The 15,047-nt window shown below is 50.8% G+C and overlaps 1 protein-coding gene across 1 annotated transcript; it reads left to right on the top strand.

Moving 5' to 3' along the window:
* Positions 1–839: 839 nt before the first annotated feature.
* On the top strand, positions 840–12,495 carry CES2 (carboxylesterase 2). The gene is made up of 12 exons (XM_047835117.1): positions 840–936; positions 6,118–6,322; positions 7,223–7,364; positions 8,172–8,305; positions 8,386–8,643; positions 8,963–9,062; positions 9,325–9,465; positions 9,583–9,657; positions 9,907–10,051; positions 10,480–10,617; positions 11,145–11,217; positions 11,625–12,495. The coding sequence occupies exons 1-12, from the start codon at positions 864–866 to the stop codon at positions 11,809–11,811; spliced, it is 1,671 nt and encodes a 556-aa protein (XP_047691073.1). The 5' UTR covers positions 840–863; the 3' UTR covers positions 11,812–12,495.
* The last annotated feature ends 2,552 nt before the right edge of the window (positions 12,496–15,047 follow it).

Genomic DNA, 15,047 nt, shown 5'->3' with positions numbered 1-15,047 from the left:
CCAAATGCCCTCTGTGCTGACACCGTTTACTGCGTTTCGGAACCTCCCAATGACGCGCCTGCACCCCCCCCCCCGCCCCCATTCCACCTAGGGCCCGGGAGTGCCCTGCCGAGTCCCCAGCACTGGGACTAACAGGCGCTCTTTAAATGTTTGTCAAATAGATAAATGACCTTGAGCTCGATCTTGGCGGGTAGGGGAGGGAGGGGTGGAAAGCCGTGGGATTGGGTTGGGGTTGTCTTTACGATAATGCCACAGTCATGCGTGCACTTCAAAAGGTAGGTACTGACTGAATAGAGAGGAGGTCCACGGAGACCCTCAGATCAGGGACAATAAGGCCATGAGGGACCTTGAGATGGACCCAGAAGCTGAGTCCTGAAAGCAAGAAGGAGCTTTTCAGGATGGGCAGTCACACCTCTCTGTCTTTCCTCATGCACTTCCCTTCACCCTGAACAAAGATCACTCCCATTTCTCCATCTGCGGGAATCCTGACCATGCACCTCCTCAAGGAATCTCTTCTGGGTCCCCCAATCACAGGTTATTGCTCCCACTCTCTGGCACCCTTATCAGGTCTGTGACTATAAGGACAGTGAATGCAGTGACTCCAGGTTTGAGGAGAGAGTCGTTGGTATTGTGGAGGTATTGTGGAGGATGCCCAAGGAGGACGGAGCCAAGGGGAAGTGGCCATGTCAGTGTCTGCCTGTCACTGGTTTTTGCGTGTGCAGCAGGCTCTCCTGCCTTTCCCTTCCCAGCTAGCCCCGCCTACTTCCAGCCTAGGTCAAACTCCGTGCCCTGCTGGAGGCACTCAGAACTGCAGCCTCTGGGCTGTCTTTGGGTGAAAACAGCAGTTGTGCACTGGGTAGACCATGCGACTGGACCTACTTCGCGGGTGTCTGAACGCGGTGGTCTGTGGACTCCTGCTTCTCGTCCTGGGCCAGGGTGAGGCTCCCTTGAGGGGTGGCAAGGGACGGGGGTCGCACTTGCCAGATTCTGCAGAGTCAGGACCTGAGGCTGCAGGAGGGAAGGTCCCAGAGAGGTGGGAACGGGTGGAGAACCACAGTGAAGGAAACTTGCACCAGACTGAATGCTGGAGCGATTGTCTGGGAACCCGGCGGGTGGTCCCTCACAGGCACAGAGAGAGTTGGGGCTGTCTGAGCATACAACACCAGTGATGCAAGTAGGGCCAGGAGCTCTGAGCAGCGCCTGGTGACGCAGGCGGGGCTGGGGGTGGGGGCATCATTTGGGATGTTTCCTTCTTAGTGTTTGTGGTGGAGCCGGTGCTGCCCCCGAAGAAAAATACCAGTAGTAATATTCCTGATGCGGTTTGGCTTTGAGTGTTGTGCCCTTGGCCAGAAGAGCGCCCTGGCACCCACTGAAGACCCCTCTAAAGGGGCCCCAGGCAAGGTTACTGGCCCTTGGGGAATCTGGCTATACAAGCCCAAGCCCCCTGCCTCTGCATCCTAAAGAGGCTGTCTGTTTCCTCTTCACCCCATGCACCCACCTGGAGTGAGGGCACCTCTTGGCCTTAGAGCAAAGGTGTCACAGAGCACTTTGTGTCAGCTTCAGGTTACCAGTAGTTTAGGCTATTCTGGCACCATGCCTCGGTGTCTGCAGCTCCTGTGCCCCCTCTGGCCAGCGTGATCCTCTCACCCAAAACGGCCCCACCTGTGAGACCTGACTGTCCTCCCTCTTCCCAGTTGAATCTGCCCTGGAGACATTCACATGAATCCCTTCCCCACGGCCCACCCCACTTCCACCCTTACTAGCTGCTCACCAGGCTCTCAGCGGTCACCAAGACCTTCCAGCAGGACGATTAAAAGTGTTAATATTTTGGATAGGACCCACTTTCAAAAAGAAATAATAGACAAGCCAGAAGAGGGCATAGGTGATATGTCTGACCCTCTCCTGTCCCATCTGGCCCTGGCTCCTTCAAGGTCCCCAGGGCTTTTTACACACTGCTCAGTTTACCGAAGAATGGATTTGTGCACACATCCTTGGTTTTCACCTAAATGATCACAAATTCCCTCCCTTTCTGGCACCCAGCTTTTCTACTTCCTGACACGGGATGACTTCCCTATACCTGAACACGGTAGAGCTTCCTCATACTGTTGCATACAACAGTTTCTCTTCAAGGATCCTTGATGTAACTGGCCTCTGATCAGGGACGTTTCAGCATTGTGTCCTTTGCTATGACAACATTCAGGCATTGGAGGCCAGTGGCCTCAGTGAATTACATGGACAGATATCGCACTTGGCAAGGAACTGTGTGTGTGTAGGCAGCATGTTACTGGGGAGAGGGGTGGGCCTTTGACTTGGAAAAACATTGCTCAGTTGCCCTCTGTGGAACCTGTGAGTGCCGACTCTGATCTTATCCACATGATACGGCATCAAGCATATTGATCCATGCTGATCTGATAAGTGATCTGGGTAGAGGTAGGCAGGCAAGCTGGGAAGGGAAAGGTGGGTCTGGCAGGAGAGCCTGACTGAACATGCAAAAACCAGTGACAGGCAGGCACTCGCATGGCCACTTCCCCTCAGCCCAGGCCCCCTTGGGCATCCTCCACAATACCAACAACCCTCTCTTCAAACCTGGAGTCACTGCATTCAATGTCCTTCTGAAAGAAGAGTGAAAGGACACTCCTTTCACTCTTTGATAAGGGTGTTGGGGGCTCAAGAGTGGAAGCAATAAACTGTGATTGGGAAACCCAGGAGAGCTTCCTTGTGGAGGTGCACGGTCAGGATTCCCACAGATGGAGAAATGGGAACGACCTTTGTTCAGGGTAAAGGGAAGTGCATGAGAAAAGACAGGGAGGTGTGACTGCCCATCCTGAAGCTCCTCCTTGCTTTCAGGACTCAGTTTCTGGGTCCACCTTCAAGGTCCCTCATCCCCTTTTGTCTCTGATCTGTAGGTGGTATAAATCCCCAGAGTTGTTTTTGGGGTTTGTTTTTTCCCCTTTTATTATGGAACCAGGTTCAGATTGGCCAAATTCTGCAGAAGCAGAACCTGAACCTGCCGTAGGGAAAGCTCCAGGGAGTCAGGAGCCAGTGAAGTTAACACCAGGAGTACGGGGAGCCTGACTGGATACCTCCCTGTACCCCAAGGTACAAAGTCAGGGCTGCCTGCAGCCACACAGCATCAAAGGGCTTCCAGTCTCTGGTAGAATCATATAACAAATCTGCTGTATCCATAATCTACCTTCAGTAATTACGACCTGAGCAACCTGGTTTTGTCTAGACTACCACCTCTCCCTCGCACCATTATTTGAAGCAAATCCCAGATATTACATCACGTGTAGATTTTTTATCTCCTATTAAAAGAAAAGGAATATATAGACATAAAACAATATCATGATTTCTTTTTTTAAAAGATTTTTTAATTTTTTTAAATTTTTTTCAATGTTTATTTTTGAGAGAGAGACAGAGTGTGAGCAGGGGAGGGGCAGAGAGAGAGGGAGACACAGAATCTGAAGCAGGCTCCAAGCTCTGACCTGTCAGCACAGAGCCCGACACAGAGCCCAAACTCACAACCTGCGAGATCATGACCTGAGCTGAAGTCGAATGCTTAACTGATTGAGACATCCAGGTTACCCAAGATTTTATTTTTAAGTAATCTCTATACCCAACATGGGGCTCAGACTTACAACCCTGAGGTCAAGAGTTACATGTTTTAACGACTGAGCCAGCCAGGAGCCCCCGATATCATGATTTCTTAATGCAATCAAGCATCTAGCCAAATGTTCTTATTTTGTATTATCTCATAAATGGTATTTACATATTTTTTTTTAAATCAGGATTCAAATAAGGTCCATACTTTGGAAATTGGTAGACGTGTTTCTTATAACAGTGTTGAGACATGATTCACATAGCATACCATTCACCCATTTAAGTGTACAATTCAATGGTTTTTAGTATATTCACAGAGTTCACCACATCAATTCCTCCTTTCCTCCAACTTGAGCCCTAGGCAACCATCAGTCTGCTTTATGTTTCTATGGATATGCCAATTCTTGGCATTTTGTATAACTGAAAGCATCCAATATGTGATCCTTTGTGATTGACTTTTTTCACCGAGCATGAGGTTTTCAAGCTTCATCTATGCTGTAGCATGCTCAGTACTTTTTTCTTTGTAGTGCTGAATGGTATTCCAACATGTAGATATGATACATTTTATTGATCCATTTAACAGTTGATGGACATTTAGACTGTTTCCACTTTTTGGCTATTATAAGTAATCCTGCTATGAGCATTCATGTGCAAGTTTTTGTGTGGACATATGTCTTCAATTCTCTTGGGTTTATACCTAGGAGTAGAATTTCTGGGTCATATGGTAACTCCATGTTTCACTCTTTCAAGTACTGCCAGATATTTTTCCAAAGCATATACACCACTTTACCTCCTCACCAGCAATATGTAAAGGTTCCAGTTTTTCTACATCCTTACTAACATTTGTTATTATTGGTCTTTAAAAAAAAAAAGTTTTATTTCTTTAAGTAATCTCTACACCCCACGTGGGGCTTGAACTCATGACCCCAAGATAAAGCGTCATATGCTCCTCTGACTGAGACAGCCAGGAGCCCCATTATCCACCTTTTTTTTATGTGAATCTCTTTTAATCTTCAGCATCTTCCTCTGCTTCTCTTTTATTTTCTTTATAATTTGGTTGTTACATTGAAGAAACCAATTTAGTTGTTCTGGAGAGGATCCCAGAGTTTGGCCTTCGTTGATTATATCCACATGGTGTCTTTTAACTATTTCTCTGTCCCCGGTATGCTTGTCAACTTGTACTCATGCATTTGTATTCTCAAGGCTTGACCAGATTTCAATTTTACATTCTGCTTTGTCACGTTTTGGGGCAAGACTACTTCACATAGCGCTATGGACTCTTCCAATAGAAAACACACATTGCCTGACTGTCTTGCTTTTTGTGACAAAGTAAGTTGTTGACGTCACAGTGAGATTTCAGTGAGCGTTTCTCTTAGCACGAGTGAGGTGAACACTTCTTCGTGTGTGTATGAGCCACTTATTTGTATTCCTTACTCTGTCTGAACATATTGTCTCATCATTTCCTATTCTTTCACCAAGTACATGCAGCTGGAATATTTCTTACTCATTTGTAGAAATTCTTTGTTAAGTATATCAGCTTGGGGACACCTGGGTGGCTCAGTCAGCTGAATGTCCGACTGCGGCTCAAATCATGATCTGACAGTTCGTGAGTTCAAGCCCCACACTGGGCTCTCTGCTGTCAGCGTAGAGCCTGCTTTGGATCTTATGTCCCACCCACCACCACCACCACCCCCCGCCCCTTCCTCGCTCACACATTCTCTCTGAAAAATGAATAAACATTTATTTAAAAAAAAAAAAAGAATATCAGCTTGGCCCCTTGTGTTAGGTGACTTTCAGTCACTTCCTCCCGTCCCTGATCCCCACAGTAGGAGAGGCTCTGCTCTGCTCATAACATCATCACTTTGTTTGAAGGATGCTTTCTTTTTTTTTTTAACTTTTTATTTATTTATTTTAGAGAGAGAGAGAGAACGAGCAGGGGAAGGACAGAGAGAGAGGGGGACAGAGGATCTGAAGCATGCTCTGTGCTGACAGCAGAGAGCCCAATCTGGGGCTTGATCTAACAAACCGAGAGATCATGACCTAAGCCGAAGTTGGACGCTTAACCCACCGAGCCACCCAGGTGCCCCCGTTCTAAGGATGCTTTCTCTGTGTCATTTCTTGCCACCTAGAGCATGAGATCCTTAAGCACAGGAGCCTTGAGTGTCCAACTGCCACAGTTCTACTGCCTCACTGTCAGCAGAAAGGACACTCTCACCCCTTCAAGCTTATGTGACCATATGTTTGAAGCTCCTGGAGGTCAACCAGGTGCTAAGTCCCAAGGAACCTCACTGAGTGTGGTAGAAAAGGCCAGGGCCAGACCCAGCAAGGACAGTGGGGGTTGGGGGGTTGGGGGGGGGAGAGTAGACACACAAAAGTTAAAGGCAGGACATTTGTAAAGCAAGTGTTTATAAGTCAGAGTCCCTTGAGCTGAAGACCAGAAGGAGAGGGCAACATTAGTAGCCTGGGAGGGCAACTAATTGGTAGACTCAACCCTGATGTCCACTTCTCTGCTCACAGGCCAGGACTCTGCCAGACCCATCCAGATCACACACACGGGGCAGGTGCGGGGGAGCCTCATCCACGTGAAAGGCACTGATGTGGGGGTCCACACCTTCCTGGGAATTCCCTTTGCTAAAGCGCCTCTAGGACCACTGCGATTTGCACCCCCTGAGCCCCCTGAATCTTGGAGTGGTGTAAAGGACGGGACCTCCCACCCAGCTATGTAAGCAGGGAGTCCAAGGAACTCCAGTCCCTGGGGTGGAGGGTACTCTGAGCCAGGTTACAGTTGTCATTTCATCTAAGCCTCCACAGCCAGTCTCCCCTCTGAGTTTGATGGGTCCTCACATGCATTTTTTTCCACGAGCATGCAGAGGCTTGGAAGGGCAAAGTAACTTTCCCAGGCTCGGGGCTTGGCACTTAAGGGGCATTAGCTCCAAGTGCTGAAGGGATGGGCAGAGATACAGATGTGCCTAGGTTGTAGTTATGTCAAGTGTTCTCTGCCACCAGGGAAGGTGTCTCTGGGAGACGTTGAGTTGGCTCCATGAACCCTATGGGAGCCCCTGACTCCAGCAGCAGATACTGTAGATCCCTGAGGAGTAGAGGACCCCCACTGTGTGCAGTTACCATGCCAGTGGCAGGGCCAACTGCCCTTGGCCAAAGGGCTTGCGTATGTTCTTGCTACTGGAAACCATGTTGGAGTGATGAGGTTCCCTGACAGTCTGACTTGAGATGAGGGATGCCCCACTGCTTTTCTTGTGAGAAATTAATATCCACTCATGCAGGCAGCACATGTGTGTGGGCTACTCCCCTGCTCCCGGCCTGAGTACAGGAAGACAGTGGTGCCTACCAACACATGCAACCCATGGGTCTCAGAGAGACCCCCAAAAGTCAAGATTTCCCAGCCTCAGGAGGATTGGTATCCAAGGCCCTTACAACCTTGAGGCCTCCCTGGAAGACTGGGCTCAACCACAGCTTCCCCAGAGCCTGTGGCCTGTAACTTGGTGCAGAGGGGATTTAGGGAAGGACCATGTGTGAGCAAGTTCTCAGGGGAGGTGGGACTGAGGGAGGCTGGGAGAAAATGTGGGCCCAGGATCTCATTTTGACTGTGGTACGGCCCCACTAGGTGTTTGCAGAACATCACTATCACAAATGAGATGTTTCTGAAACTGCTGAATGCGACCTTGCCTTTCACCTCCATGTCCGAAGACTGTCTGTACCTCAACATTTACACACCGGCCCATGCCAGGGAAGGCTCCAATCTGCCCGTGAGTGCCAGGCCCTAGCTGGCTGGGGTATGGGAGGACATTTCTTCTGCAAGAAGATCAGAAAGAACAAGATCAGACTGGGCACTGCTGCAGTGTGGACCCTGTTGAGAAGCCTCCCACTAGTGGGTCCAAGGGAGTGCTTCTTACTCAGCATTAATGGCTGACCCTTGGCCATGGGGTCATAGAACCCTGACTGCTCCCGGAGGTCACAAGCTGTGGCCCTGGGCTGGACCCAAGGCTTACCCAACCAACTCATGCCCAGGAGACCCACTCGGGTGCTGTATCTGTTGGGCTTATGAGAATGGAGAAACTTTTGTTTGTTTACTTATCTACTTTTGAGAGAAAGAGAGAGAGAGAGGGGAGCAGAGAGAGAGGGAAAGAGAAAATCCCAAGCAGGCTCTGTGCTGTCATTGCAGAGCCTGATGCGTGGCTTGAACCCACGAACTGCAAGATCATGACCTGAGCCAAAATCAAGAGTCAACACTTAACTGACTGAGCCACGCAGGAACCCTGAGAGTGGAGAAACTTTTGATTAATGTGCATGTGGGATGATTCCCCTTTTCTTTCCACATCAGAGAGAGTTCTGGGAGAAATGGAGCCAGGAGGAGAGGGCCCCAAAATATCAGAAGCCAAATTTTCCTGATAGAAATTGGGTCACCCTCAGCCCAGGTCATGAAGACGCCACCCTGCCCTGCCTGCGTTCTATCTATGTGGTTAGGCAGACAGAGCCAAAGTGGTGGTTAGTCTAGGTAGCAGCCCCAGTGGCTGGATGGGAGCCACATGGTGTCTGTGCTTTAATTTCCCCAGGTGTTGGTGTGGATCCACGGTGGTGGGTTTACGGTTGGCATGGCTTCCATGTATGATGGCTCTGCACTGGCGGCCTTTGAGGACCTGGTGGTGGTCATTATTCAGTACCGCCTGGGTGTACTGGGCTTCTTCAGGTGAGCCTGGGGTTGGGCAGGGCAATGCCGGCTGAGTGAAGCCAGGACAGCCCCATAATCCCTGTCCCTGCCACTCTCAGCACTGGAGACAAGCATGCAACCGGCAACTGGGGCTACCTGGATCAAGTGGCTGCGCTACGCTGGGTCCAGCAAAATATTGCCTATTTTGGGGGAGACCCTGGCCGTGTCACCATTTCTGGCGAGTCTGCAGGTGGCACAAGTGTGTCCTCACATGTCGTGTCCCCCATGTCCAAAGGACTCTTCCATGGTGCCATCATGGAGAGTGGTGTGGCTCTATTGCCCAGCCTCATTGATAGCTCATCTGATGCGGTCTCCACGCTGAGTACCCCCAACTGTGGGAAGCTGCCTCATCTTTTACCTCTCAGCCTCCATTACTCTGTTAAATGAGGACAACGAGGACTACCCTGCCATCAGAGCACTTGGGAAACCGCCACCTCTCCGGGGATTGCGGAGGGGCTCAGGGATCAGAATCCACAGAACTCTGCCATTTCAGAGGCTGAGCATGTTCTATGGCCCGCAAAACTGCTGCCCTGGTACCTGTGAGATTTGTGGTGCACCTGCCCCCACCTGTGACCTTAGACAAATCATTCACCCTTGCCTGGAAGGATGAGCCAGCCCCTGCCTGGTCTCTTTACAGATGGTGGCAAACATGTCTGCCTGTGGCCAGATTGACTCAGAGGCACTGGTGGACTGCCTGAGGGGCAAGAGTGAAGAGGAGATTCTGGCCATTAATAAGGTCAGGCTGAGTGGATGCGTGTATGGAGGAAAAGGACTGACAGGTGTGGGGAACACATCCCTTTCATTCTCTGGGCAAGTTATTCCATCTCCACACATTGGTGTCCTCACAGTCTTGAGCGGGAAGTTGAGGCCAGGCCATGCTGAGCCAGCTGTAGGACCTCCTGAGGGAGGGGGTATGGGTGTCCTGGATGAGCTGGGAAGGAGTGACTGGGATCCAGAAGCCATCAGAAAAAGGGACTTGACTTTGTGGGCCCTCTCAGCCCTTCAGGATCATCCCTGGCATGGTGGATGGGACCTTCCTGCCCAGGCACCCCCACGAGCTGCTGGCCTCTGCCGACTTTCAACCTGTCCCCAGCATCATTGGTGTCAACAACGATGAGTACGGTTGGCTCATCCCCTCGGTGAGGCTCAGCCCCAAGCTCCCAGGTGCCAGAAGTCCTTTGGGGAGCAGGGCTCTGGGCTTCATAGCTCTATCTAGGCCCATCCTACCCTCAACTTGAGATTCCCCCACTACCCAGGCCTTGGACATCTCTGACACCCAGAAGGACAGAGAGACTGTGAAGGCTGTTCTGCGGAATATGTTGGCAATGTTGGTGAGGCTTCTGGGGTCCTGCCCCAATGAAGAGGGCCTTTACTCCAGTCCGGAGGCAGGGAAGACCTATCCCCAAGATACCGTGTCCATGCATTGCCTCCCATGAGCAAAGGCTGGGTCACCCTGGAGCTAGGCCCCTTCCTTCCATTCCCTAGACCATCCCAGGATCCGTCTGCCCAGCCCGGACCCTGCTACCTCCCTGCTGCCAGCAGCCCACCTAACCTGACTATTTCTGACCCACCTGGGGTAGGTGTTGCCTCCTCAGTCTGTTGACATATTGATGGAGGAATACTTAGGGGACAGTGCAGACCCACAGACCCTCCAGGTCCAGTTCCATGAGATGATGGGGGACTATATCTTCGTGATCCCTGCACTCCAAGTAGCCAGTTTTCAACGTGAGTACATCTGTAACTAAAGCCAGACCAATAAGGGGGCAGCTCAGAGCTGTAGGTCCCTGGCAAGGTCTATTGGTGTCCAGGTCCCAACTCATGTCTATTTATTGGGCCCATAGGTGCCAGGCACGTGATGTCCCTTGTTTCAGTAAATCCTCATGGCTAACCTAAGAGACATTCCTCATTTTACAGATGAGGACACTGAGGTTCAGTGACCTTCAGTGACGTACCTAAAACCACACACAATTTGAATCCAGGTCACGATTTGAACCCAGGTCCTTCCCACTGCTCTTACTCCAGCCAGTGGCTCCCTCACCCCATTGTTCAGATTCCAACCAGCACTGGACCTAGCTCTCTCGTCACCATGGGTAATGCAGGACGGCCCCAGGGAAGGGACAGCCATATCACGGCCTGTCCACCTCACCCTCTAGGTGTGCATGCCCCCGTCTACTTCTATGAGTTCCAACATCGGCCCAGCTTCTTCAAGGACACCAAGCCGCCCCACGTGAGGGCAGACCATGGTGATGAGATGTTCTTTGTCTTCGGAGCTGCCTTCTGGAAAGGCTATGGTCAGTGTTCCTAGGTGGGGTCCCTCAGAGGCCCCTCATTCTCAGAATGCGGGACAGGGCCTTGGCTGGGTCCCTGAGTGAGGATGATAGCCCTCACTGTAGAGATGAGAGAGAGGAAAGAATCAGGCGCCCAAATCTTACAGCTAGAAAGGCTGAGCTAGAATTGGAGTCCAAGACTCTCCAGGCTGGGGCCTTCTCTCCCTCCACCTCTCCCCACTTCAACCATGGATGACTGGCATGGGTGCAGAGGAGGGTGTTTGAAAGGCATATTTGTTTCTTAAATGATTTTGCAGTGTCAGAAGGAAGAAGGGAGCCTTCTAGAACAAAGATGAGCCTAGTTTGGGCGGGGAGAGGGCCTGGCTCCCAAGGGCTGCAGGGAGAGTGGGCAGAGAGCCAGGCCTGGGAGTGCAGGGGAGGAGCCAGGGAAAAGTTGCACACAGGCTGGCGAGTGAGGTGGGGGCTGACCCGTGTGCTGGGCCGGGATTGGTGCTCACTCACCTGGACCCTTGTCCTCTTGCTCCCTATAGTTGAAGTCACTGAGGAGGAAGAGCTGTTGAGCAGGAAGATGATGAAGTACTGGGCTAACTTTGCTCGAAATGGGTGAGATGGCATGCCCCACCTCAACCTCCAGGGGCTGTGGCGGCTTGAACCATTCAAGGTCCCCCTTTTCTGTTGTGTCTTACTAGCTTACGTGTTTCCTTAATTGCATGGTGGTTCCTTCCCTAGCTTCAGGAGCCTGGGAGGGGCCTTGTGGGTGCTGAGCACTCAGTCCATCTCCAGGAGCCTCCCTCTGACAGGAGGGGAAAAAACAGCCCAGGTTGCCCAGGTGGAGCTGACGCTCTAGTGGGAGGTAGTTTCTTTCCTAAGTCTAGAAACATCCCCCTGTCATTCCCCAAGCCCACCCAGCTTGTTTGGTACCTAGCCTGACTCCAGTTGGGGTGCCAGGTCTGGGCTCAGCAGGGCTTAGAGTGACTCTCCCCTGCCCTGCTGGGAGGGCATGTCTACAGGAACCCCAACGGCAAGGGTCTGCCCCACTGGCCTGTGTTCGACCAGGAAGAGCAATACTTACAGCTGAACTTGCAGCCTGCGGTGGGCCGAGCCCTGAAGGCTCACAGGCTCCAGTTCTGGACAAAGACCCTACCCCAGAAGATACAGGAGCTAAAGGAGGCGGAGGAAAATCACAAAGAGCTGTAACTCCCTGTTACATCCCTGTCTAGGGTGAGAGGGTGGAGGGGTGCATTTGGGTGCAGGTGGGAGTCTACCGCATATGCCCACACACACCCACTGAGGAGCTAGTCGCTTCTGCCTTCGTTCACATAGCCATTCACGCATGCTTCCAGCCAGCCAGCCCGCAAACATTTATTAAGGGCCTACCGCATATCACTTGCCAAGCCCCCCATACATCCTCTCATGTTAGACATACTCAGTGAATGAAGCCGGGGATGGGCAAACCCCGATGGAAGTGCACACCCCACTGAGCCTGGGGCCCCACCCCCTCTTCCTCACCTCTACCCCATCCCCACCCTCCCTCCCCCCTCCCTTTGAAGGAGGGTGCTTTGGGAAATGTTAACCACACCTGGCTCTCAACAAGGAGAGCAAGCCCCACATGCTCTCCTATCTGTAAGTAGAAAATCTGGATGCCAGGAGCCCAGGAGCTCCGAGATCTTGACCACCGAGGCCACCAGCTACTGTGAATGTTAAAGTCCCTGCCCCACCCATTGTCCCCTAGACTAAATGTCATCTATCACTGACATTTAAACACAACACTCAAGGGGCGCCTGGATGGCTCAGTCAGTTAAACGTCTGACTTCGGCTCAAGTCATGATCTCATGGTTCGTGGGTCTGAGCCCCGTGTCAGGTGCTACGCTGACAGCTCGGAGTCTGGAGCCTGCTTTGGATTCTGTGCCTCCCTCTCTCTCTGCCCCTTCCCCTCTCACTCTCTCTCTCTCCATCTTAAAAATAAATAAACATTTAAACACAGCATTCACTCACTCACTTACCTGTGTTCCACAGAGGTGACCAACTCCATTTTTTGTAAGAAGAAGGCCTGAGCTTGTCCATGCGGCCCATGGAATCTGGGCCGGCTGTGCAGTGTCCAGAAGAACTGGGTGGGTCCCTCAGCCATCCACCTCCCGAAATTTGCCTTTATTTTCAGTGGTGCCGTGACACCCAAACTTTACAGGATTGTAGCACATCCATGAAGATGTTTATCTGTGAGATGTTTCCTGGAAGTAGGATTGAGGGGCCAGAAAGCTCAGGAGAAGAGACTCTTGTACGCAGACTTCCAAAGGCCTCTCTATCCAAGGAGGGGCTCCTCTTACCTTTTAGAATTCTCCTTGCCAACCCCCCCACCCCCACTGAACATCCCCCAACTCACTCTGAGCATCCACATGATCAGTTTTCCTGCTTACCCCATTGCTTTCCCTAAACTTTTCTTTGCCTCACCTTACTCACCCCCCGAAAGAAACCCTGTCTTATATGGTATTTGATCTCAGTGTGCAAAAATACCAAATTGTGTTCACTCTGCCTCTTTGTTCCACCAAAGCACTTTTTCTGCGTCACTAATAGGCTGTATCCCTCTTCTCGTGGACCTAGGAGTCCTGCTATGCCCCCACCTCTGACCAACTTGCCCTCTGCACACACTAGATTTTCCAGGAGGAAAGAAAGTCCTCCTTTCCCTCCACTACATTTAAGCCCAACCATAGAGCCTAGTGACATGGGGCCTGAAGGATGCAGAGAGGCCACCAGATGGCAGACGAGGATAACCTTAAGCCTGGCTGTCTTAGAGGGAATGGGCTTTCCTTGTGGTGAACTGCTGACTGGTGCATGAAGCTTCTCTTGCATTCTGAAAGCATTTATTGAGCACCCACAGCATGCATGCCTCTGTATGTTTTTCAGCCCTGCAGATGCATAATATACTTTCTAAAAGTGGGTTCCCAGTACTAGTTTTTTAATCATCTTATTTTTTTTAAACAGCTTTATTGTGGAATAATTTACATACAATTAAATTCACCCACTTCAGGAAATATACAATCACTGTCACATCAAGTTTTAGAATGCTTCTATTGCTCCAAAGAGTTCCTTCATGCCCCTTTGCAGTCAGTCAATCCCCATCCTGACCCTGGCCCACACAACCACCCAATTGCTTTCTATTGCCATAGTTTGCATTTTCTAGAATGTTCTAGAAATTGAATCACTTGTTACAGGTTTCTGTCACTTAGCATAATGTTTTTGAGATGCAACCAGTAGTTTCCTTTTCTTGCAAAGTGGTATTCCGTGTATGGTATGCTACGTGGTATCCATTCACCAGTTGGTGGACATTTCAGTGACATTCAATTTTTTACATTTAATTTCTTTAAATTTTTAAAGAAAATGCTAAGCTGTCTTCTAAGATGACTATACCATTTTTGTACCCCACCAGCCATCTGTGAGAGTTCTAATTGCACCATAGCCTTGGCAACACTTGGTCTTATCAGTCTTGTACATTTGATTAATTTCAGTAGGTGTGCAGTGGTATCTTACTGTGGTTGGTTCCCTGTTTCATGTCTTTCTCTGTCTCTCTGTCCCTGTCTCTGTGTTTGTCTCTCTCCCCTCCATGCTCTAGCTCTCCTGAATGTGCCTATGGATCAAGGTTCAGGGACAGGAACGGCCCCCACCAGGGAGGTTGCCAAAGACAATCCAGGAAGGAGCACAGAGGGAAGTTTGATCCTAGGCCTCTCCAGCTCTGAATGCTAGCTGGAACCCCAGGACAGAATCTGGCATCTTCTCTCAACATGACCCTCACCCTGTTCCTCACTGAGCCAGCACTTCTGTTTGAATTAGTAAATATTTGCCAGTGCCTCACACTCCCCACCATCCCAACCCCCACACGCTCCTGACACTAAGACCCAGAGGAGAGTCCTGCCCTTACTTATAGTAGGGGCTGTCCCAGAGAGATGGACACCCTGATAGACCCCTGCCCTGAGGCAAGAACAGGCTTCCAGTGGCTCTGGTTCCGTGCCTTGTGTTTTCACACATGCAACCTCACTTCAACCCTGCGAGGTGGTTCCTATTATCATCACTCTTTTACGGATGACGACACTAGACCCAGAGCCAGCACTTGGCAGAGCCAGGATTTGAACGCAGGAGATCCGGCTCTGAAATCACATCTTCCAGGGATTTGGAGTAGGATAGGAGTTGTGAATAAGAATCTCTCCTGCTCCTCTTCCTCCATTCCTCCCTCTACCTGCAGACCTCAGCTCCTCCTGCCCAGGAACCCAAGCGCCTTGAGGGCAGTGCTCTGCTTCTGCCCTGTCACGTGAGGAGCCTCAAGAGAGTAGGCCTACATGAAAAAGCCACCCCGAAAATACACCCTGGGTATACTGGGTTCACTGAGTCAGGAGAACTGGTATTTGAACCCAGAACTGCAGAGCTCCACGGCCCAGGCTCTT

The sequence above is a fragment of the Prionailurus viverrinus genome, chromosome E2 (genome assembly GCF_022837055.1).
Source record: "Prionailurus viverrinus isolate Anna chromosome E2, UM_Priviv_1.0, whole genome shotgun sequence".
NCBI lineage: Eukaryota > Metazoa > Chordata > Mammalia > Carnivora > Felidae > Prionailurus > Prionailurus viverrinus.
This window is presented reverse-complemented; position numbering and strand designations above follow the sequence as displayed.

What these genes read in the sequence shown, in the direction of transcription:
- CES2 (XM_047835117.1), top strand. Translation starts at nt 864, where the DNA reads ATGCGACTGGACCTACTTCGCGGGTGTCTGAACGCGGTGGTCTGTGGA. An exon ending in GGTGTACTGGGCTTCTTCAG is followed by an intron (nt 8,306 to 8,385) that starts GTGAGCCTGGGG and finishes TGCCACTCTCAG; the next exon opens with CACTGGAGACAAGCATGCAA. An exon ending in GCTAACTTTGCTCGAAATGG is followed by an intron (nt 11,218 to 11,624) that starts GTGAGATGGCAT and finishes GCATGTCTACAG; the next exon opens with GAACCCCAACGGCAAGGGTC.